Below are 23,449 nucleotides of genomic sequence, written 5' to 3' on the forward strand. Positions count from 1 at the left end.
TGTTGAGCAAGAATGGTTCTGCAGCTCCTATTATGCAAGTGCTACTGTTGTTGTTCCAGCTAAATGTGATTATAACATATTATATTGCACAACTAAGTAGGAGAAGAGAAACGATATTTTCCGTAGCAAAGAAAATTTACTGGAATTCAATTTGAAGAAATATCTTTTATGGGTCAGTTCCTGAATTTTTTTCAAATTTTCTTCAGTTTGAAAGTAAAAATAAAGGTCTTGCCTACCCATGCTAGCTTAGCAAATCAGTGCATGTGCCAGCAGTTCATGTTAGTTGCTCAGTGTTTGGAATGCATCATCTACTGTGTTTGGTTCATAGATTATAAAACTTTTTTTGTGCCATGGGTGCCTGAAGCTTGAGGAATTCTGGGATGTTGCTCCAAATTACTGTAGTCCCATGATTTCCTGGCTGGCACATTTTGGCCATGCAGTCTTTGTCCAGGCCCTGCAGCCGGCTGGCCCAGGGCTCTCTGTGCTCAGGCTGATCGCTGTGAGGAGCAGGGTGAGGAGCAAGTGTTTGCAGGGTTCATGGGAACCCTGCTGATCAGTGTAGCAGGAGCAGAGGGACAAAATCCAGCTGGAATTACCTCAAATGACCATCCTTGGTGGTACAGCTGTGCTGGCTAGGGCAGGCACAGGACTTGGTTGGAAAATGTGGCGATGGTTGCAGCAGCACAACTTCAAGTGAACCAGGGAGTTCATCCTTGGGCTGGAGCAGAGGAATATGGATACCAGTTCTGGACCATGTGAGCTTTTAGGGAGCCAGCAACATGAACAATATTCACTGTTTGTGTTGGGGAACTCCAGCATGGGGAAATGAGATAAGCCCTGAAATTATCTGTATTCTCTGTAGTAATTTGTCCCACTGGTTGGCTTAGAAAAGCCTTCATAGCTGTGAAAATATATTGGAAAAGCACAGACTCTTGAAGTGCCTCCAAATGTCTGGTGTCTCATATCCCAGTGCTCAGTTCAGTCTGGCAGTTGCTTGGAAGAGGTTGTGGATGCAGGGGCAGGATGTGGGGCAGGGGAAGCAGGTAGAACGCCCAGATCCTCGTAGCGCACACGCTCAAACTGAGCAGTTTGAAAGCTGTTTTGTTGGCTCTCTGATGCTCCACACAACACTTGCTGGTTGCATATTGCTGTCTCCTTTTCCATGTTTTCATCTGCTGCATTGCTCCCAAGATCAATGGCACTGATATCCTGTTAATGCTTATCCATGTCGTACTCACACTGTACTGACCAGCCAGTGGCCGTGAGGATGTCACATCAGTACAAGCTCCCAGAACATGGAAGGGACAAAATACTAGCTGGTAGATTGAATTCAGTCTTCTGCATTAATGTGTTTGAAAGCCATGATCTGAAATTTAACCATTTTTCCCTGCTTGCCTAGAAAAAAAATTATAGAAATTATTAATATTACAACAGAAACCAATGTGTGTACAGGTTATACTTGTTTCCAGTGTCATACTGATTTTCAATTTGACTTATTTTTTTGTACTAAAAGCATGAAGGGAGTTTGTTATATGTGACTTGATTTGTTTAATCTTAAAATAGATACACAGAACTGGATCTCAAGTTTATTCAATACTTTTAAGAGCTGTAATTTGTTTTGATGTCCTAAAATGATCTTTATAACCAGTGCTTCTTAGTGTGTCAGGACTGGCTTATCAGGAAAATGCTGTACCTCAGCAATAAAAAAGTTCTATCTCTGTGTCTTCTTCTTAGCTTAAAATATGAGCTTTCCAGAGAGGTATTATCAGGCAAAGAGATTTTATTGGTGGGGAGAATATAGAATAAGGTTGGTATTTACAAATACCATATACTTTTCCCTTTTAGTCTTTCCCCATCTTCAAAGGAACAATCTTTTGCATAAAGAATATAAAACTGGCTTCAGCTTCCCCAAAAGAGTCACTTGAGTTCAAGATTCAATTGTTTTCCTATTGCCATCCACCGATTGTTCTGGTCTTTACAATTGCTACAGCAGAGTTGGTCCAGTTCTTTTATAAGACTGGGAAAGATATTATTACAACATGGTAAACTAAAACACTTTTTGTCGGGATTTTTGGGGGTGGTTTTTCTGCTTGTTTTGTTTTTAATAGCTTTTTGTTGGTTTGGGTTTTGTTTTTATTAAGTGGAACACTGGGCATGTCATGTAATTCACCCAAGCCTGACAAATTCATCAGCCCATTGCTGTAATGGCATCTTGTATGACTGCTGAAATATTCAAGCAGCGGGTATAAATTGTTGCTTGAGGATTTATCTCCTTTGAATAATACCACAGTTGTGGGATAAAACCTGCAGCAAACATCATTAAATAAACTTGTGTGTATGGTATGCTTGAAGTTCTTACCTGTCAAATGTTAATCTATTTGATTTCATTTTTTTGCTGGTATCTATGGTTACCTGAGTTAATGGGATATAGAGCACTGATGGATGAATTACTTCATCTCCTATTTTTAGACAGAAGAATTTAAATGAGCATATCCATCAGATATGCTACAAGCAGTTGTTGGTATTTCAAATGGTTAGCTCAGTAATGCATTTAAAATCTGGGGAATGGTCTGTAGAATAACTTTTGTTTTCCAATCAGAACTAGGCTTATCCCCATGGGATCCCATGCATAAACATAATTTCTGTAGGTGTATGTTTAATGTTATTAGCAGATGTTTGACATTTGTTTGAGTTGTGTAAAAGGGAACTGGTTGTTCTGTCCCCACTGTATTTTGAGGAACCACCTTTGTGGTCAGATTCACTGTCTATTCAGACAGGAGATGTTTGAACACAGCCCTGGCTGTGATTGTTGGCTTCCTTCAAATCCTGGGCGCTGCTCACACCAGGAATACCCTGGTGTGGCAGGGGGGCAGTGCGTGGCCTTGCTGTGTGTCAGGTGGCCTCGTGTCCTGCCGGGCTCGGGGGCTGGCTGGCACCCCGGCACCAAAACTCCTCACTCTGCTCCCCTGGGCGTGCCAGAAATCCTCTGAGGAGCAGTGTTCTAATGGGCTGCTGCTTGTTCCGTCAGGTCAAGTTGCATGTGCAAAGATATTCCTGGGGCTTCTGCTTTACTTCTGTAAATAAAGTGATGTTAATTGTTTAAATTGGCCCATCATGTTGTAATGAGCAGCAATGTCGACCCGTTGTGTTCTGGAATTATTTTAGTTGTGTTTTAGCTAGACTTAAAACTTTCAACATTTCACACACACACAAAAATCACTGAGTTAGGGATAAGTGCTTTTTTTATTGTAGTAATGCCATAACAAAGAAAGTAAATACTCTGAAAATCTGGATCACTGGATCTAGTCTAGAGCAATTGAACTATGTCCCTGAACAGAAGGAGGAGCCTTGGCTGTGACAGTGCTGCTGTGTAATCCGAGAGCTTTGCTAACTCTAGCCAAAGAGATTTTATAGACTTGTTATACTACTTAGATATTTATACACGTTTAATTATTTCTCTGTATCTCTCCCTAATGAAGTTAAAACTAAAATGTCTGTTTTTAAATGGGAAATAGTTTCCTTTTCTATTAGAGCAAAATCTTGTTCTAGTAGAACTGCATGGGTTACTGCTACAAATGCCTCTTTAACGATGGCCTCGGTAAGTTTCTTTTTAATTTTCCTGTCATTATTGTATTACCCTGAATGTCCTGATGCACTAAGATGAACATTAAATGGACATAAGTTTACAATGCAGTGGGTAAACAATGGCCCACAGAAGTGCAGTAGGAGGTGCAAACAGTAGCTGTGATAACGTGGTTGTCCATCTGAACGGTTTGGAGAAAAGGAACTGTTTGCTGTTATTGTAGGTTATTCACTAAACTGCTGTGGAGGAGAGCGAGCAGTGTGAGACGAGCTGGTGAAGGCAGAGGGAACACAGAATTACACTACATTCTGTAATTCAGAACTGAACACTGATAATGGTGCTTTATTCCATTATTTTTCATGTTCTAGGCCATTTTAATAGTTTTATGAGAAAACATTTTTATAATCAATTCCTCACATTAGTTTTTTTTTTTTTTTTTTAATTGGGTGTTAATCTGAAGCAGACAAAAAGCCAAATTCTACCTTCCTTACACTGTCATTTGCCATAAGTCGATGCCAGTGTTTAGCAACAAGTCATTAGCGCAGTTTGTTGTTCCTAGGAAACCAGGATTCGAGCTGTGGATAAGGACTCCCAGAGAAGAGCTAATCACTTCTCTGTTATCAACCCCGTGTCTGGAGAGGCTGTGACGCAACGTTTTGCCACTGACAGTCGGGATGAACTTCGTGAGTGGATGGAGGCTTTCTGGCAGCACTTTTATGATCTGAGTAAGTAAGCAGGCAGTGCTGGCAGCGTGCCCTGGAAATGGGGCGTTATGTAACATCAAAGGGATCTTTGAGCAATTGGAATTGGAATTGCCTCATAAGCCTTTGTTTGCAAGAACAAATAATAATAATAATACTGGGCAGTGGTCTAAGTCGTTGGAAGGCAAATATTTGACTAAACCAAAGTCCGTGTGTTCTTGCAGGAAACCGGAGGCAGAATATGTCCATCAGTCTAAAATCAACTAGAATCAACTTGTTCTCGTAGCAGTGTTCTAGATGTTTTTAAAGGCTGATAAACTCTCACTGTCTCTTCCTCTTTCCCACTGTAGTGGGAAGAGTCCACCCCTGCCTGGGCATCCTACCAGTGGTATGTTGGTTTGGTGAGATCCTGCAAGTGTGAAACCTTAGTGACAAGTGGTGAGGAGGCTGGAATCATGTGGGGCCTTGGCTAGGATGTGGAGTCAGCCAGTTCTTGGAAAGTAGTCACAAGTAAACTTGGGATATCTTTGCTCAGCACTATCATGGATTAATTAAATTACAATTTGTTATAACAGGGGTTTCTTGATTGTGTTGTAGTTCAAAGGTTTGGTAGCCCTCATCACATGGGAATATGCTCACCCAGCCACACTCCATGCAGTGAGGAAAACACCCACTGCTTACCTGGCCTGGCAGAAGCTGTGCCCCAGCCTTTGTAACAGGTGATAAAGTGTTACCCTGATCCTTTGGCAAAGCTCTGGAACAACCCTGATCTTACATGGCAGAGGGAGCTCATTTATTGGTGTGAAACCTTGTTGAAGTTAATATTCTTTGTTCCTTGTTTATCATCAATCCTTATTATAAAAACTACATCAATTAATTTGCCGGTGTCTTTTTTCTTTGCTTTCTGCTTGACTCACAGATTTACTGAGAGCAGAGACTGTCAGCTTTTATGCTGCTATTGACAAAGTAGAGTTGCTTCCTGATAGGCATTTTTATCAGGTCAGAAAACAAAATGAGGTCAATTAGTGAAATATCAGTCTTCAGTCAGAGACAACACCAATAAAATAATTGAACTGAGGTTGTGGAAGCTCAGTATGCATTTCCAGTCATTTCTAGCTCTGATTTACAATAAGAAAAAGCACTATCAATTAAAGAAACACACCAAGCAAAAAGTAGGGCATCCTCTTTAAATTATCTGTACAGTAGGGTAAAAGATCTACTTCTTATTCATTATAGATAGAATACTACCCACAGATTTTTTGAGACATTTTCCTTGGATTCATAAAAAATGGGTCACTTAGCATTTAAATGCCTTTTTTCTTCCCTGGTTCTAAAATTCTCTTAAAATTAATGTGCTCAGAAAACTTGGAATGATTGGTATGAACAAAGTAATTTTACTGTGTCTTGTTTTCCTTAAGGTCAAAATCTATTAATAGAAAAAGAGGTTTCCTTGTCTGCTAAGGGATAAAAGGCAAGTTATCCTCTATTAAAAACAGACCGTTCCCTTGCCATAACATTGTAACATAGCTGTAGAACACCCGGCTTGCAGGGTATTGGAAGTTGTCCCTGATAACTTGATGAAGCTTCCCAAACCTTAAATTTTTTCTATTTTTTTTTTTTCCCTTGGATTTATACTGTTTGGGGATTTGGAGGCAAATAGTGATCTTTAGCCATCATAGTGTAACAGTAATGCTGGGATGCTTAAACTCCAGCTAGGATCTTACGACCTTTGTGCTAAGAGAATGAATGCAGAGGTGAAAATACAAACGAATTTAGCGTTCCTGCTAAACAGAAGGAAATGCTCACTGTTTAGCATTACTTTGGAGATAGTTTCCTGACACAACCTAATAACTTCCATTTTTTTTTCCAGGCTGAAGTGTTTAAGTTCCAGTCATTGTTCTCTTTTCTCTCTCAGGCCAGTGGAAACATTGTTGTGAGGAACTTATGAAAATTGAGATTATGTCACCACGGAAACCACCTTTGTTCTTGACAAAGGAAGCGACCTCCGTCTACCATGATATGAGTAAGTGGGATTTGCCTTTTCAAGTTGCGGAGTAACAGAAACAACATTGTCTGAATTCAGATGGTTTCTGGTGCTGGTGTTGAAACACTGAGTTTTTCAAGGACAATTCAGACAATGAAAGGGCAACATAATTGCATACCAAGGAGTCTGCATTAAATCTGAATTTTTAATAGTGCAAATAATGAATACATTTTTATACCTTGAGCTAAAAAATCTGCAGTCTGCCCTGAACACACTCAAAAAAGCTGTCACTAGAAATAAACACTCATGGTAAGAGTAGTATACAGCTCAAACAACGTAAAATAGTCCAGCTCACAAACCAATCACATGAAATTAATCTGCTGCTCTTATAGCTATATGAAGCCTTGCCTAGCATAACTTACCTAATTTTTCGGTCTTTGGTAATGATGTTGAAAAATATGTTTGCAAAATCTAGGTAGAGTGTATCTGGGACTTGTATTTTTGCAGAGAAAAATGGCATGCAGCAGGATTTTTTTTAATGGTTTTGTTACAGGAATAATATTTACAGACTAGAAAAAGTAGGTCACTTTGTTTTACTGGATCCAATGGAGTATTGACTGAGAAACACTGTACAACTCTAAATGCCTGGCTGCTTGCTGTTTGGGATGGAGCTGTGATGATGCTCAAAATGCCATGTGGGTCACTGAGTTACCATGCATCAGAGCGCTGAACAGTCAAGCTTTATCTAAGCTGTGAATGCAGAGCAGGAATGCTGTGAATGAACCACACAGAAGCTTTACAAAGGTAACATGGTAGCACAATTCCACTGATACACAGTATCTGCTCAGTGAGGAGCGGAACACCAACTCCGTGTCGCTCTTAAGGCACCATTTCTGTCCAGGCTTGTGTGTAGTATTGGTGTACCCAGCGCTGGTGAGGCGCCTCAGATCCCGTGTTCAGTTCTGGGTCCTTTGAGACAAGAAAGACCCTGAGGGGCTGCAGTGTGTCCAGAGAAGGGCAGTGAAGATGGGGCACACATGTGATGAGGAGTGACTGAGGGAGCTGGGGGGGTTTAGCCTGGAGAAAAGGAGGCCCGTGGGGAACATTATGGCTCTCTACAGCCCCCTGAAAGGAGGGCACAGCCAGGGGCGTTCAGTCCCTTTTCTCAAGTAACAAGTGATAGGACAAGAGGACACAACCTCCAGTTGCCCTGGGGCAGGTTTAGATTGGATATTAGGAAGAATTTCTCCACGGAAAGGGTTGTCAAGCAGTGGCTGCCCAGGGCAGTGGTGGGGGCAGCATTTTGGAGGCATTTGAAAGACGTGCACATGTGGTGCTTAGGGACACGGATTGGTGGTGGACTTGGCAGTGCTGGGTTAACACTTGGACTCGATGACCTTTAAAGGTCTTTTCCAACCTACACTGTTCTGTGATTCTATTGGAAATCAGATACTGCTGCTGTTTGAGGCTGGTACTATTGCAGTATACAAGGAAAACTCAGTGAGAAGAAGAAATGGAGCCGGGCAGTCTTAAGGCACATAGAGAAAAATGATATATGTAAAGACATCTCATTTTCTACAGGCTGGCAGCACAAGAATATTTAGTCATAGACTTTCATGGGCCTCCTGTGAAACGAAAATTTCAAAGCACTATACAACAAAATGTGTTTAATAACTAATACATACAGGTTTCCCAGTAGTACATTATTTTTTCTTTTACTTGGAAAGAAATATCAGTGCCTACCCTGCTGCCTCAATGCCAGCTGTCATGAAAATAATTCCCTCCTGTCACCTCAATTCTCTCTTGGATAGCATATGTAATATTTTCCATTTCATCCATTAATACTTTTAGTAGTTCAGACTTCAGGTGAGACAGTTATCTTTGTATACTGAATAGTAATAACAAAATAGATAGAAGTAAAATCGTTAGTGGTGTTTTAATCTGGGTTAATTGCTGTCCCTTCAAATTACAGGCATTGATTCTCCAGTGAAACATGAGGGCTTAGTTGATATCATACAAAGGAAAATTGAAGAGAGTGACGGTGAGTTCCTTCTTGGCCAGCAAAAAGAGTCCGCATCTGCCCTATGGGCATCACTCTTTGATGGATCTCATGAGATGACTGTTCAGAAAAACATGCATCTGGACTCAAAAAGAGATACAAGTCCTAATGGCAGCAGAGCAAAGAAAAGAAGAGCTCCGCCTCCACCCTCTGATAAGTCACCATACAGTGCAAAAGCACAGGTGAGCACAGAGCAGCTGGGCAAGGAAAACTGGAGGAAGCCTGACCACATGTCTGCCAGTAGCTCTTCCTTTGAGTCAGCGTTAGCTACGAAAATGCAGCAGCTGCAAACCCCCATTGCTCCTGCTCGCAAAATTGGTCCTTGTGGAAAAAGTGGTTTAGCTGGCCTGGGGAATCCCATTTCTCTAGTGAGCAAGACCAAGTCTGAAACCAAACCAGTACCAACCCCTAGACAGAAAGGCATCACAGAAATGCTAGACCCCAGGTCCTGGTTGCATCCATAGGCATCATATTTAGCTTAGAGGAGTCTTTGGAATTTAAAGTTTCTCAGCCTTCTCCTAATACTCTTCATTAAAAGCAGATTTTAGCATATAGCTCAAGTGTTTGCTGTAAGCCAGGGCATTAATGCTAGCTGCAGTCTCAGCTGTATTCATTAGAGCTCATCTAAATAATTGCACTAGAATGGGGGGGGTGTCTCTGTCTAGAGTAATGGTGCTATTTCTGAAAACGATACTTGGGTACTATCCTCCTGAAAAAACCACGGTGTTCAGGGTAATGTCCTACAGCAGGGATGTCACCAGTGCCTTCTACCAGTCCCTCAGCTTAGCCCATCCAAAGCTCCTCAGACTACTTAAGTGGGAATTCGCACCATTTCAGCACAGATCTTGCAAAGCTGATTGCCTTGGGCTCCATGCTTGCTGCACCCTCTCTTTCCCTTGCTGTTTAGGAAACACCGCTTATATGGTAATCAAGGATGAAAAGCTTTTGTGCTGTTCTGAAAGGCTCTGTGACTCCATACGAATTTCTGAGGCAGTTCTATCAATTGAGCGTGGGATTTCCGAGTTCCTGCTGGTACATGTGCTATTGGAATGGAGCAGGGTTCTCTGTCTGAGGATGTGATCCATCGCTGCTGTTTATCTGGGGCTAAGACAAGCCTTTAGAAGCAGTTGCTGGGTATGTGCACGTGCTCGTCCTATGGCTGTTTTTCCTGACAAACCTGGCTCTGTAACACAGCTCCTCCTTCGTGGAGCCTCTCAGCTCTTCCTGGTAGGGAGCTGGTTTGTAAACAGGCAGTGTTACTGGTAAGCAAGCAGGCTTTTTTCACCACTTGTTCTTTCTGCAATAGCAGAGAATAACCACTCCAGGTGAAGATACTGAGCTTTGATATTCTTTCATCAGCCTGTTCACCAGTTCTGTAAGAAGTATGGGTTGTTAGGGCAAAACATCTACTGCATAAGGAAAAGCTGTGGTCTCTTGGATCCATGTCTTAAATACCTAACCATTTCCTTGGTTGATGCACTTGTCTCAGATGCTGGAATTTATCCAAGGGCAAAGGTCCACTTGCAGTTCTCCCTCTGGAGTCGTGGTGCTCAGACTTGTGTTGAGAGGGTCATATCAGCAACTGTATACATACAGTTCATTATTTATTATTTTTTTTCCACAGTGTGGTTGACTCTGGGAGCTCTACCATTTTCCAGGAAGATACCGTGGGCGTGGTTGCTTGGTTGGTTGATTTTATCTAATTTTTTGTCTTCAGCTAAGCTCTTGGCTGCACGGTTATAAAGGTATCTGCTGAATTCCCACAGTAGTTCATTTGAGATGGGGTTGAGAGGCAGGTTTCATTTACAAATCCTTTTGCAGGATTAGAGCCTTTTGTTCCAGAACGTCCTTGTTCATTCTTCGTTTAATCACATTCCATTTTCCCACTGAAACAACCATAATCATTCTTACAATAAATCATGCTGTTACTTAAATGGATGGTTTGTGAATGACTTATAAATAGGAACAGAAAAACTGAAGAAAAACTATGTAAATCAGACAGTCGAGTAAGTGGACTGTACAATTCTGAACAAGAAATAGGAAAAATTAGGGAGGGGTGGGAAGCATATTTTCCAAAATGCAGCTGCAGTTTATTTAGATTTAAATTTAGCCTTAAATATTTCTATGCTCAGAAAGAAAAAAACCACCTTTTCTTCATAACCCCCTTTCATTTTGTAGTTATATTTAAAAAAAAAAAAAATCTCATAAATATATAAGGAAAGAAGGCACCATAATGAGGATTTATTTTTAAATTCACCAGGCCATTGAATTTCAACAAGCAGTTTCTCTAATAAATTCAGTGGCTTTGTTTTGAACTGAACATACGTATTTTAGCAAGGCATTTAATATTAATTTGAAGTCTTCAAGTGATGAGAATTCACTCATACCTCCTGTTGCAATACTTAATTACCCCAGGTACATTTTTCACTTGATTTTCTATTTGCATTTCTAGCTCCACCTTAAGTTATTTTGGTCTTTTTATGCATTTGATTGCTTATATTGATCTCTGTAGTATCAGCTTTTCTAATTGCCTGTGTGTAGTTATAAATCATGATTATGTCCCTTTTAACCTTTTCTCTGATGAGCCATACTGAATTCTTTAACTTTCCTATGGCAGTGAATGTTATCCAAGACTAATAATTCTTCACGTTCTTCTCTGTATTTCTCATGTATAGAAATATTTGTAAGGGTGACACCTGACTTAGATGCCCCATGTCCATAGTGATCCATCAGGACTGTATAGAGCCATAGTGTGATCCTCTTATTCTCATGGATATCTCCCCCTCTTTCTTTCCTCAAAAATTGCATTATCTGTTCTTTTGTGGAAGCATTGCCTTGGATGCTGATTTTTATGGGCCAAGTCCTCTTCAGAGTCTTTCTTAAGAATGTGGTACATCATCCTATTATCCTACCTTATATTTTCTTGGAAATACAGATTGTATTTTACCAGCATTAAAATACTGCTCATGAAGTGATCCAGATTGCTCTGTGTAAGTGACCTGTCCTCATTCTTTACTACTCCAGCAGACTGCACGTCCTTTGCAAATTTATTGCAAGTGATTTTTACAGTTTATTCCAGATCATTGATTTTTAAAATTGAATGCAAGGCAAGGTTTGTAGAGAGAGGTGATAAGTTTTTATTACATCAGTGACATGGGTAGGGGGTAGGGACAAGTAAACAGACAGACCATTGAATTTCTGTCCCCTTTATCCCAGAGCCTTTAAAACTTTGAGTAAGATGGCAAGCAGCTGTATTTCTTGCTGAATCCCTATTAATACTGTATCTTGAAATATTATTATGATATTTGAAAGAAAATTGCGTGTTCATCTTGTTTTCAGTTAATCAGGGTTCTTGTGGGTAACACCTCAGTGCAGGTGTCTTTGCAAGCTGAGCTTAATATATCAGAGTAAAATGCAAACTGTTGTTCCAGACCTGCTCTCCATGAAGCTGTGTTGATATTTTTTAATCTATCCTTAAATTAGCCTAGTGTCAGCCAGTTCATGATGTTGCAGTGACCACCACTAGGCAAACAAGGCCATTAATTATTCTGTTCACCTGCTTCAGAACCATATAATCCCTATTATGAAGAGTTGACTACAGGTTTCAGTATTTTTTGTTACTTTGTCTTTCTTCCCCGCCTCCCTTATGGCCATTATTGCCTTTGCAGCTTCTGTGAGGTGAGTTGATTTAACCAATAGAACCTGCAGGCTCCCAGGAAACACAGAGTTCAGCTATGCAATAGTGTCAGTGCCCCTCAAGGAGTGGCTGCTCCCAGGCAGCACAGGAGAATGTTTCACCATCTTAGCAGCTGCGCTCGATCATGAGGATGCTTTCATTGCATGACTCAAGATATCAGCCATCAAAACCCAAAAGTCATTTGGGAGCCTCCTGCTGGGATGAGGTTGGAGAACAGCAGGCTTCTCCCAGCCCTTGTGTCCCATTCCCCTGTGTTCACATTTGTGCAGGCAAGTTGGAGTCCACTGAGAAACTTCTCCCAGTTTGAATGGCTCAAACGATCCAGTGTATCCCAGGGAGAAGGTAGGCAGGTGGCACCTGCTGAACCACACACGGGGTTGGAGACTTTTCTGAGGAACGTGTCGGGCCTGCTCTGTAAACTGTACCTGTTTGTTCTCTGCTGGGATGAGTTCATGCTGCTTCAAACCAGAATTAAGTGATCGGATGCAGCCTTGAAGTGGGGCAGAGACAGGAGTCAGCCTGAACTCTTCTTTTAGGAAGTAAAACTTGAAAGTAATTGCTAGTTCAAACTTGAATATAAATTTCATAGAACAAGAACTTTTGAAATATTGACTAAACAAAGACTTAATTTATTCTTATATTTACCTAATGTCTTCAGCCGTTTACTTGGTCTTGGAATGGTAGATGGTACCTTGTTCTGTGGTTTAAAAGGCATTGCCTTCTAATGCTTACATTTTTACTAGTACTGTGATATTTTTTTCCCATGGTAATAATACTAATAGTTATTTTGTGGTAGCATGTATGTATTTGGAAATACTGCTGTAGTATTCAGAGTTGATTTCTAATTAATGCAAATTGCCTTAATAGAAAAATGGTGATTTGGACACGAATGTATTATGAAATGTTAGAACAGAAATCTTATTTTGCTGCTAGCATATTGTATTTCTGTTAAAATATGCAAGTGAGATTAAAAACGTTTCTAGAATAAAAGGGTTTTGGTGTCATTTTCTTCAATCTGGGACTACATTAAGCTTTACTCCAGTGTACAAACCATACATGATTGCTGCTGTAAAATGAGAGAGCTCAGGGGTAGCTGCTTTTCCCTTGGGCCTGCCCTGAATGTACCCCTGTAGGCTCATACTGACAACAGCAAACAGTATTGGCCTCAGTTTTCTGGCCTGGAGGAAGGGAGGAAAAGCCCTTTAAGTGCCTTTCACTTACATCGATGCTATCCACCATCCAGAGAATCCAGTGGACTCCATCCTGTGTGAGCAGGCAAAGTTAGGAATGTTATCTGGGATGTACCTTTTTTCCACAAATGTGCCAAAACGAAACATCCTCTTTTAGGTTTCATCTTACTTGGTCATGCAAGAAAAATGCCATGAAGCGGATTTACATCTTGCTCTCTGCCTTGTAAGGTGGCCTCATAAATGAGCCACTGACATCCATTAATTAATTAATTAATCCATCCATTGAGTGTTTTCCTTTCACGGGCAGCCTTGTGCTGAAGGGGAACTCTTATCCACCTCACCAGCTAGAGCTCAGTGTGGTGCTGCTAATTTAGAACCGAGTTGCTCAAGTACGGTGTTCTTTTGACCCAGTTATAAAATTACTGCAATAAATGCAAAAGGAATTGCTAGACATTTTAATTCTAGAATAAGAGTCCATGAAAGAAGCAAAGTGGGATTGACAATTGCAAGGCAAGACAGTGCAGCTGACTGATTTAATGAAAACTGTGCTGCAGTTAAAGCTGCTGCAGTTTGCTTTAAGGGACAGGGGAATATAAAATACAATCTCTTCATATAACCATTAGCAAATGGTTAAACTGTCGTTGTTCCATATTTGTATTGTATACTCACAAAAAAGCTTGAGAGACATAAAAATAAATTGCTTTTTATGAGGAAAGAACAATCTTTCAAGATTTTTATATCAAAATAGCTTTCTAAATTTTTTTTTTTAATGTACTTCCCCAAAGGAAGAAAATTTATAATAACTAGTGAAGTGTCTTTTATTCTGTTACGGTATTTCTTAACATTTCTATAAACTTCTTGAAAAATAGTTACAAAAAGATATTATTTCTGATATACATTGTTTCATCTGAAGGGTTTGTTTGGGCTCTTGTCCAGTGTTAGGTAGTGATACAGGAATAATTGCAGAAGAAAGACGTTTCATACACAGCCTCTTCCCAGCCCTCAGTAATTACAGGCTTTTTAATATGGAGACGTGGGAAGCCTTTTAGTCTGTCAAAGTTTCACTTTATGTCTCTGTCTGGACGTGAATTCAGAGTGGCAGTTAAAAGTAAAAAATTGTATTCTTTAATTTACTTAAATTTTGGCATCACTGCTGTCTTGTAGCACTTGCAACTTGATGATATGCCACAAGAGTTTTCTATCCAAGCTTTAAAATTTGTGTATTTTCTTTTGCTAAGAAGGAAAGGGTCAGCAAATGTTCATCACATGCCTTTTTCTGTCACTGACTATAAAAGTGTTTCCAAAATACAAATGCCATTGATTAAGTTTTTTCACCCTAAAGGAAAATGGTCCCAGTCTTTTCCATCTTTGTTCGGATTATATTTTCCATTTTCTAATTAGTGTCTATTTCCAAATCCCACATGCATTTTGACGATATCTTTCTTAAGCTGGGTGCCCAGAGCTGAACACGCACTACTCACTCAGGGGCGCTCTTGATTTACAAGAACAGAATATGTTCATTAATATTGCCTCCATTTTAGCTACTCATTCTGCATTAGCAAAAACCAAATTAAAATATTTCCATCGTTCTGTGGCCAGAAGGGTGTGTGCCTAAATAAAGATGTAACTTAGGCAAGGCAAGGTCTTAGTGCTGTTATGGTGAGCTTAACGTCTCACAAATTCCTCAGTAGCAGAAAAAATCGTTATAACTGCATGGCTGGCATGAGTGAGCTGCTTTGTCCTCACAGCATTTGTTTTTCAGATGGCAGCAGCTGCTTTACTTCCTTTGGTTTTGAGTGGTCATTACTCTTCAGTCCAATGTCTGTACGAGAGGGCTGAGAGCTTTTGAAATAAACTGAGAGCAATTTAACTGACTGACCTTCCCATGACTGGATGGATCATCTGGATCGGTTGCCGAAGCACTGAGCTGACAGATTCTTAGCCTGTATGTTTGGCTTGTAGGAAAATAGAGAGCCGGTGGCAATGTTGCCTTTCTTCTGACTCCAGGCCTGGGGACTGGATGTAGAGGATGAGAATGCTCTGCTCATCGCTGTAGCTTTATCACACAGCATGGGCCGCCTGACATGGGACAGACCAGCTCTTCAAAATTTGCCCAAAATTAGTAGAGTCTCAAATTTTATTAACTAAATGGAAAGCCTTTTATTAAGGACAGATCCTGATAATGGTATTCAACACATGGCTTCAGGTCAAATTGGATTTAATACACCATGCCTTTAATATATCAGGATTTTTCTATTATTTTAATAAGAGTTCATTTGTGTGTCTAATAATACATCACATTTTATTCATGACCTCATTAGAAAGATTCTTAAACATTTGCTTGATCATTATCCTAAAGAAGGATAAAGGTCTGCTGTCTTGGGAACACCTCAGGTTTAACACAGCTTGTGCAATAGCCACTTGAGCCTGCAGCCCGATGTACACCATTCCGTTCATTCATTTAAAATAATGAATGTATAATTCCTTGGCAAGTAAAGTTAGTGATTTCCAAGCATTAATATGTAACCTGCTATTTACATTTTTCATAAGGATAAGCCGGAACATATGAACCTTCAGCATCGCTACAGGTTACTAGAATGATTAATACAAACTTCAGCAACAACTTGTGCTTTTTTTCTACATTTCCTTTGGCAGGGCAAATTTTATCCATCATACCTGGGGGGGAAAAAAAAAAAAAAAGAAGAGCAAATTATTTAGATTATTTAGTTAAGGTCCATCTGACTCATGTTGAAAAATTAAAAAGAGCGAAGGGCTTGCTGCAGAAACAATTATTTGAATCAGGGTTTGAATCAGGGTATATACAAGTGTATAAATTCAATTTGGGCTCCCACTGATAGTAAACAAGAGTCAAGGGAGGGGCCACAGCTTCTCTGCCCCTCACTTTTAAAAACAAACCATTGTGTCAGAAGTTTCCATCACACATTTTGCGGCATTAGTCCTTAGGGTGCTGGGTTTGGCAAAATAGCCCCATGTTCATGACTGACTTCAATACCACCATCTCACAGATCCTCTGAACTTGGGCACACAGGAAAGGGAAAAGAATTCTGTTTCTTCCCATTTGTAGAGAGATGATGCTAGCAAACTCTTAGCAACTTTTAAGGCAAGAACAAGGCAGTTTTGAAAAGCTGATTTTATTACTAATGGGATGTGACCAAAAAGCCCAATGTTTTCTGAGAAGCCACCTGACATTATCACTGCCCTTCAACTTACTGGGCAAATTTTCAGATTCTTATAGTGACATAATATTCAGCGAAGATATTGTTTAGTCCTTGTACTTCACTTTTGGAGTTGTTTACTACAGAGAATTTTGAATCTTTAAGCTCCCCTTCCCTTTCCAGTGTCACTGTAGGAATTTGTCTTATCTGGCAAAACACATTTCATCTCAGCCGACTTGCAGAGCACACAAGGTTCAGCAGTTGCAAGAAGGACGCATGGCTTGGGATTGGCCAGTGTGTTGCAGGCTGTGATTGCCCATGGAGCAGAGTTTGGGACTGTCTCACGTGAGACACTCTGGTCCTTCTCATGCTGGTAAAGGAGCAGCAGTCACAAAGCAGCTGGAGAGATCAGAAACCCCTTTCCAGCTGATGTCTTCAGTGCCTTCATCGAGCTTTAGCAGCAATCCCACTATTTTCTACAATGCTCCAGTCCCAAAAAAGCACTGATCTCGCACACTCAAGATACAAACTGTCCTGATGCCCTCCTGGATGTTTGTTTCCCAGCACCAAGGTGTACCAAGAAAATTTTGCCCAGCCAGATCCAGAGTCGAGATCCCCACATGCCTGGTTCTGCTTTTTATCCCACTCCAGTGCAATCACAGCAGCTCCCACCGGGAGAAAGTTCTAAAGTGCTTTATAATCATTAAGCCTTACAGTACCCTTTGGGTTAATTATTTGTATGGCAGGAGAAGTCATCCACAGAGGTTGCACATATGAGATATCCATGTGTCAGCCTTTATAGACCTGATTGTGCTCAGGATTTTTGGCCCATTTTAGCAGCATCCTGATCCTATAATCAAATTATATGTGCAAGTTCTGGGTTTGATAAACTAAATATAAAGGAACAAACAAGCACACGAGCTTTTCCACAGCCTCCTCCTCTGAGTGTAATGTTTCAAGGTCCTCATGGAGTGCTCCCTGGAGCAGGGCTGCAGCTTACTAAGCCTGAGTTCCTCCTGGCACTTTCATTCATGCATTCTGTCAAACAACATTTTCTTTGGTTTTTTATCAAGATCTTCTTGACTGAGATCTTCAAAGCAATTAATTCAGTGCTCCATGATTGCAGCTGCTGAATAATTGTTTGTTAGAGCATTTTCTTTCCCAGGCAAGAGATGTAAAATAGTTGCTCCCCTCAATAAACAAGTTGTCAAATGTGATTAGTTAATGGACCTGTAATCACGCAATAGCATAAAGGTAAGGATATGGTAAGTGTCATGTGAAAACGCATATTTAAATTAAAGCTATAGGGGAACATTTTCCCATAGGAACTCTTCCTATCAATGCTGAAATAGACAATTTACCATTCATAATGATTAACTGTAGATCATTAATTAAAGAAAACAAGAGATTAGTCATCAAGCATCCCAAATTAAAGATGCATTGATTGCGCGAGTTGCTTTTAGGTCTGGCCAGGAGACCAAGTTAATGCCCAGATCCCCATGCCTGAGCCAGCCCTCCCATATAAACTGACATGCAGAAGTAAAAGCCTTTTAAAATTAAGGTCAAAAAATCTACTAGCCAATATTAAACTCCCAGAGCCTGCAATGTGATCCTACGTTCCTATTTCCCAGCCCTGTAATTTGCCATACTGTTCCTGGTCAGTCGCATTAGGAGGCAGAAATGGAGCACCCAAGGCTCATTTTCTTGTGGGGAAGAGGGAATGTCATTTTTTGGCAAGTGAATGCTAAATTCCAATCTAAATCCAGTTACAGAGACTATGTATTACAGCTCAAAAATCTAATTAGCTCATTTTTATCTCTAAATAATAAATCTATCTTTCCACCCACCCTTTAGAAGAAATCTGAGACAATCCTGCTGTGGAATCTGTGGAAAGCAGAAGCCCTTTGCAAAAGAATCTTGCAAGGCTGGGGGTTTTTCCTTCCACCCTCTCTTGGGAAATGTACATTCAGTGGTATCATTTCCTAAAAGAGTTTTCCTTGACAGACAAAGCAAATACTTTTATTTTTGTTTTCGTTAAAAGCTGTATCTATTACAGAAATTTAATTCTCCATTTGGGAATTATAAGCAGTAATACAATAATAATAGTTGTTGGTTACCACAGGCTTATTTTAGACTATTCCAGGCAGCTGCCTTCTGCTTTTTGTGCAGCCTCTTAGCATTAGACTCCAATATAAAATGAAATTACTCTGAACTATCTGCCAAATTTGACTATTCTTTTAAAATCAAATAGCTGTTACTTACATTATGTAATAGCAACAGGGGCAATTTAATTACTAAGTCACGTATGAAAAATAAGACTTCAGCCTACAACCTTCGGGTAATTCACCACCTAACTACTATTGAAAAGATGATCAGGGACATAATTCTGAGACAATGGACCTGAGAAGGCCACAGCACCCGTGATGCGCTGCATGGTCAGAGGCTGTGGGGTCACTGCTGCTTGTGGGCCAAACCTGCTGGGTTTTGTTTGCTTTTTGGAGGGCACTGGAGGCAAAGCTTTTGTGAGTTACGTGTTGAGCATCTCTTCTGATGTGTCCCAGGATGAACTCCCTGCACACTTCTAGTTCTCACATCCCTGTGGCACATGTAGTCCAAGGCAGTAATGCAGGAAGGGCTGACACCCTACCGGCCCCTGGGGCTGTGGACAGAGTGGGGCTGGGATCCTTGCCCCAGGGCTGGCCGTGGTCCATATGCTCCCTCACAGCCTTGCCCCCACCATTCAGGGTACCCCTTTCACATAAGGGATAATGCTTTTCACAAGCTGAGCATTTGACCAGGACTACAGGCTACCACATAGGTGCCAATAAAGCAGGTTCATAAATTGTTTGCTATGAAATTTGATCTTTGCCAACTCAGATCCTAATACTGAGGCAGCTGCTCTTAAAAAAAGCAATTGAATATTATTTGTATTGCCATTTTGGCAGTTCAGTCCAGTAGGTCACACGTTGGAGGATTCTCTCCAAAAGACTATTTTGTCATGGAAGTTGAGCCCCGTGAAGAAGGGGATTTTAGACACAACCCCACATGTTGCCTGTTTAAAGCAAAACCCACTGTGTTCAGTGTTGGCACAGCTGCAACTTTACCCCATGGTTTTCCTCCAGCATCCCTCCAGGTTCATCTCCTTTGTGGGTTACCTCAGGGCCTCTTCCACTCTTCTTCTTGCCCTTGGATGTCTCCCAGTGTCACAGTGGGCTCCTCTTATTCCCTCTGCCTCCCCTCCACAACTCTGCTTTTCCTGGTGTAGTAACTAAGGACAATGGTTTCTTAAGAGACTGTTTCAAGGTACTGGATCTTTTAGAAGTGATCAAGGTATTTGGAGGCTAGATCATGCACACAAAATCATGGTTGACTGCAGGACTGCAGCAGCTGGAGGATGACATAGATGGTCAAACGTCAGAAAGCTCACCATAGCATCCCCCAAGCAGCGAGACAAGGGTTAGGACCAGGTCACTCCGGATAGCTGCACTACTGACAAAGAGCATCCAAGCTTTCTTGGAAGGCTACACACTGCATCAAGTGGATGCATCCCTTCTTTGCCCACACATTGCTCGAGAGACATCCTCATCCTTGTTAGTATGCAGGTGGTGTGGTTCACTGGCTCTGCCAAGCAGAGCTTTTTAATTCTCCCTCGCTGGAGAGAGGAACTTCAGAACAAGAGAATGATTAATGGAGGGAGAAAAAAAAAAAAAAAAGCAAACAAAATTTAAAAAGGGATAATAAAAAACCTCAATGAAAGTGAAATGATCAAGATTTATGAGAATTCTATGAATTCCTCACAGTCGTTCAAAGCAGGATTGCATAAGCCGCAGCACACCTCACTCGGCACATCCTTTAATGAGAATGGCCGTGTTTATGTGTTCATTTACATCGCCTCCATGCCCGCAGGCGCCAGGAGAGGCCTGTTCACACACGTACAGAGCAAACAGAGAGCCAGGAAGCCAGGCCTGTGTAACTCGGGACCAGCTGGATGGTTTTTGGGAGCGAGAGGGGGGTCCTGCCTGGAGCACAACTTGGAGGGACCACGCAGGGCAGCAGCACCCAGCATAGGGACAGCCAGGGAGTGCGGACAAGTAGGAGGGTACTACATTGAAATCTGGTTTTTTGCAACTCTAGGAGCACAGCAATTGGAGAAATCCGACTTTTCCTGGGAAGGTTGACCAGCTCGCATTCAGCAGTGTTCACTGGTGAATTTTTTTCCATCCCCTCCCAGCTTTCGGGGAAGTCAATTAAATGTCTCTGATCAGGTTTTTCACTGTGGCTGGGGGCAGGTGGTCTTCCTATGCTCCTGCAGAGGTGAGCACAAGCCAAACTGCACTGAGGGTGCCTCCAAGCTGCCTGAAATTAGACATCAATAGAAGGCCTTAGCAGATCTTCTTCTCTGGAAAGAGTGGGCAGAGGAGAAGTGTCTGGATCAGCTGTGAGACATTTGCAATAAATTGTCTCCATATTAAACACTGGATGTGAATAATACCCCTGCACTCTCAATAAAGTAGTCCCTTCATTGCAAACTCCCTTTAACACAAGGGAGGTTAACCTGGGCGGCAAAAGCCAGGAGAAGCCTGGTCACTGCAAAGCTTCAAAGGTAATCATGTAAAAGTGATCACTTTTTACATGATCACCTTTGTAGGCAGCACAAGTTTGCGTTTGCCCAGGATGGTTGACAGAATCTCTGCTTTGTGGGATGGTGGGATGTGCTGCAGGACAACTGACAGAAGAGCTGGTTATAATCGGAAGAGATGGGCAGAGATGATACCTAAGCATGGAATGTCTGCTTGCAGACAGAAATCACAGCTGAACTCCTCTGGAGTGCTGAGGTGTGCAGCACAGTCACTCTCAGTGCAAATTCCCGGAGGTTGCAGACCTTTCTGAACAGGTTCAGGAGCCAGATCAAAATGTTACAGGTCAGTATGATCTCAAAGAGAGTGTTTGAGAATTTAATTTAGGGGCTGTGAACAGGAGGGGTGGAGGAACAATTTGCTTTCATACTCCTTCCAGGTAATAATCATACCATTAACTCGAGGCTGAAATGTTGAAGTATTTATCCTGTCTATTGTGCGCATGTATGCGTAAGTTTTAACACTGCCAGCCACCTATTAAGGCACACAGAGTGGGAGCCTAGACAGCAGGGCCTGTAAAATATGACACCCAACTTTTGCACCTGCCCATTGCTTCTAAGCTGGCTGAATCCAAGAAGTGACATGTTCCTTCTTTCTTTTCTTCTTCCTTTCTTAATTAGATAAGGAAAATAAAACAAAATGGCACAAGTACAACTTTTCCACTCCTTATCATCCTCTGTCTCAGTTCTACCAGTGCCAAAGCTGTGGGCTGCTCACCTGGTGAGGATGGCTGTGTTGATGGAGCAATTCTCACAGGGCTGAGGGCCATTGGTGCTAATTTGCTGGCTGCATTACTGTGCTGGTCAAGTGAGGCAGTGTCCACACTCTGCAGAGGGAGCTGCACAGGGCTGTCCTGTCCGGCTCTGGATGACCTGGCACATGGTGATAACCATGGCCCTGCAGAGCAAACAGCCTGGGCAGAAGCAGTGCAGCCATCACGACATCATGTACTATATTGCAATGTTTCAGCAAATACAGAAGGCCTAATTAACACAGGCAGGGCTTTTTTTTAAAATAGCTTGGTTTTGGAAAAAAATAATGAAAATTAACAACATATCCAAAACCTGTTCCATCAGAGAGAGAGGAACAATGTTGAAGAGTGGTGATGGCAGCAAGAGTGTAGAGCCCCCATCCAGCTCACCAGAGATGGAGGGGCCACTGCATTTCTAGTCCAGGTGACCTTGTTGCTTTGTTTGAAGTATTCAGCATGCAGCTGTAATTCCTTCATGCCTGATCCATATGGAGATGTAGCCTTATTCTAACAGCATACAGCTCTTTCAGACTTCTCTGGGGTTTTCAGTCCACAGCCTCGTAAGGGCTCATTTGAAAAGCCAAATTTGGACTGAGTAGGGAACTGCTGTTCCCTACCATGTGGATTCCAGTTCTTTGACCCACATAATTCTTCTGAAGGGAGGAGGGCCAATAATCAATAGGTGCTATAGACAAGCTATTTAGTGGGATAAATCCAAACTTGGATAAATCAAGTTTGACCTCCTTCTGGCTCCATCAGTCCTGTAGCAAAGTAGCTTAACACTGGCTTTAAATGAAGAACAGATGCTTCTGAGCAGAGCTATTGTGCACCAGTGAAGAGAGAAGGGGATAAACAAACACGCACTCCAACTGCAGCCAGTGGAAAATACAACTGGTGGCTCCACTCTTGGAGTTGTTCCTCCATCTCCATTAGCAGCTGAAAGCAGGATCTGCAGACGAAGACGGAGAGATGGTGGGGATAATGGCTGCTTTCTCAGGGTCCCGCCATGACCTGGGCAGCTGGTGGCTCGAGGCATGGTGGATGGAGACTGGTCAGAGTCTGCTGCTGCACAAGACAGCCATGCTCTAGGGAGTGAACCTGAATGCCTTCCATGTCCCACTCTATGTTATTAGGAGCAAAATCCCCTTCTCACTGATGTACATAACACCTTAATGAATTGGCACTCCTATCTTCCCACTCCTGCTTCAGCTCCTTTGCTGCAGTTCAGACTCCTCTTTTGTACCATTTTCATGTATTTTGTACTAGTTTGGAGAAGAGAAGTATCTGCAACTGCCTTGTAGGAGATCCGGTTTGGATCAGAAACCTGTCCACACCAACCAACAGAGATCTGGCTGATATCCCATAGGTAAACTCATAATGTAGTGGGTTGTTGTCAGGCTTTATTATTTCAAGTTTATTTCATATCATAGGGGTAGTGTTTAGTTGGGCTGCAGTATCACTCCAGATTGGAAAATGTAATCCACTTTTGTTCATCTCTTGACGTAATGTTCTGGCTTCCTGTTTTCACATCAGATGAAATGGGGGTTTTGTCTGATTCTAAAGTTACAGTTAATGAACAGAGAACGGCAGAGCAGTTTTTCCTGTACATCCCCCCCCTTGCCTGGGATTTTATGGTGTGATCATCATGTCCTGAGACAAAATGTCCGTGGT

At 41.6% G+C, this 23,449-nt stretch overlaps 1 protein-coding gene across 10 annotated transcripts in view; it reads left to right on the top strand.

The window, feature by feature from the left end:
* Nucleotides 1–12,982, top strand: part of RTKN2 (rhotekin 2) — a 52,637-nt gene extending 39,655 nt beyond the window's left edge. For 6 of the 10 annotated variants that reach the window (XM_040070687.1, XM_040070685.2, XM_040070686.2 and 3 more), the window contains 3 exons: nucleotides 4,143–4,308; nucleotides 6,200–6,307; nucleotides 8,241–12,432. In XM_040070687.1, the coding sequence (XP_039926621.1) occupies nucleotides 4,143–4,308; nucleotides 6,200–6,307; nucleotides 8,241–8,791 (825 nt within the window). In that variant the 3' untranslated portion in view covers nucleotides 8,792–12,432. Of the gene's footprint in view, nucleotides 1–4,142; nucleotides 4,309–6,199; nucleotides 6,308–8,240 lie in introns of all 10 variants that reach the window. The other 4 variants (XM_040070684.2, XM_040070690.2, XM_040070691.2 and 1 more) reach the window with 4 other exon arrangements.
* Nucleotides 12,983–23,449: the final 10,467 nt, after the last annotated feature.

Source organism: Hirundo rustica, chromosome 8 (assembly GCF_015227805.2).
Source record: "Hirundo rustica isolate bHirRus1 chromosome 8, bHirRus1.pri.v3, whole genome shotgun sequence".
Taxonomy (NCBI): domain Eukaryota; kingdom Metazoa; phylum Chordata; class Aves; order Passeriformes; family Hirundinidae; genus Hirundo; species Hirundo rustica.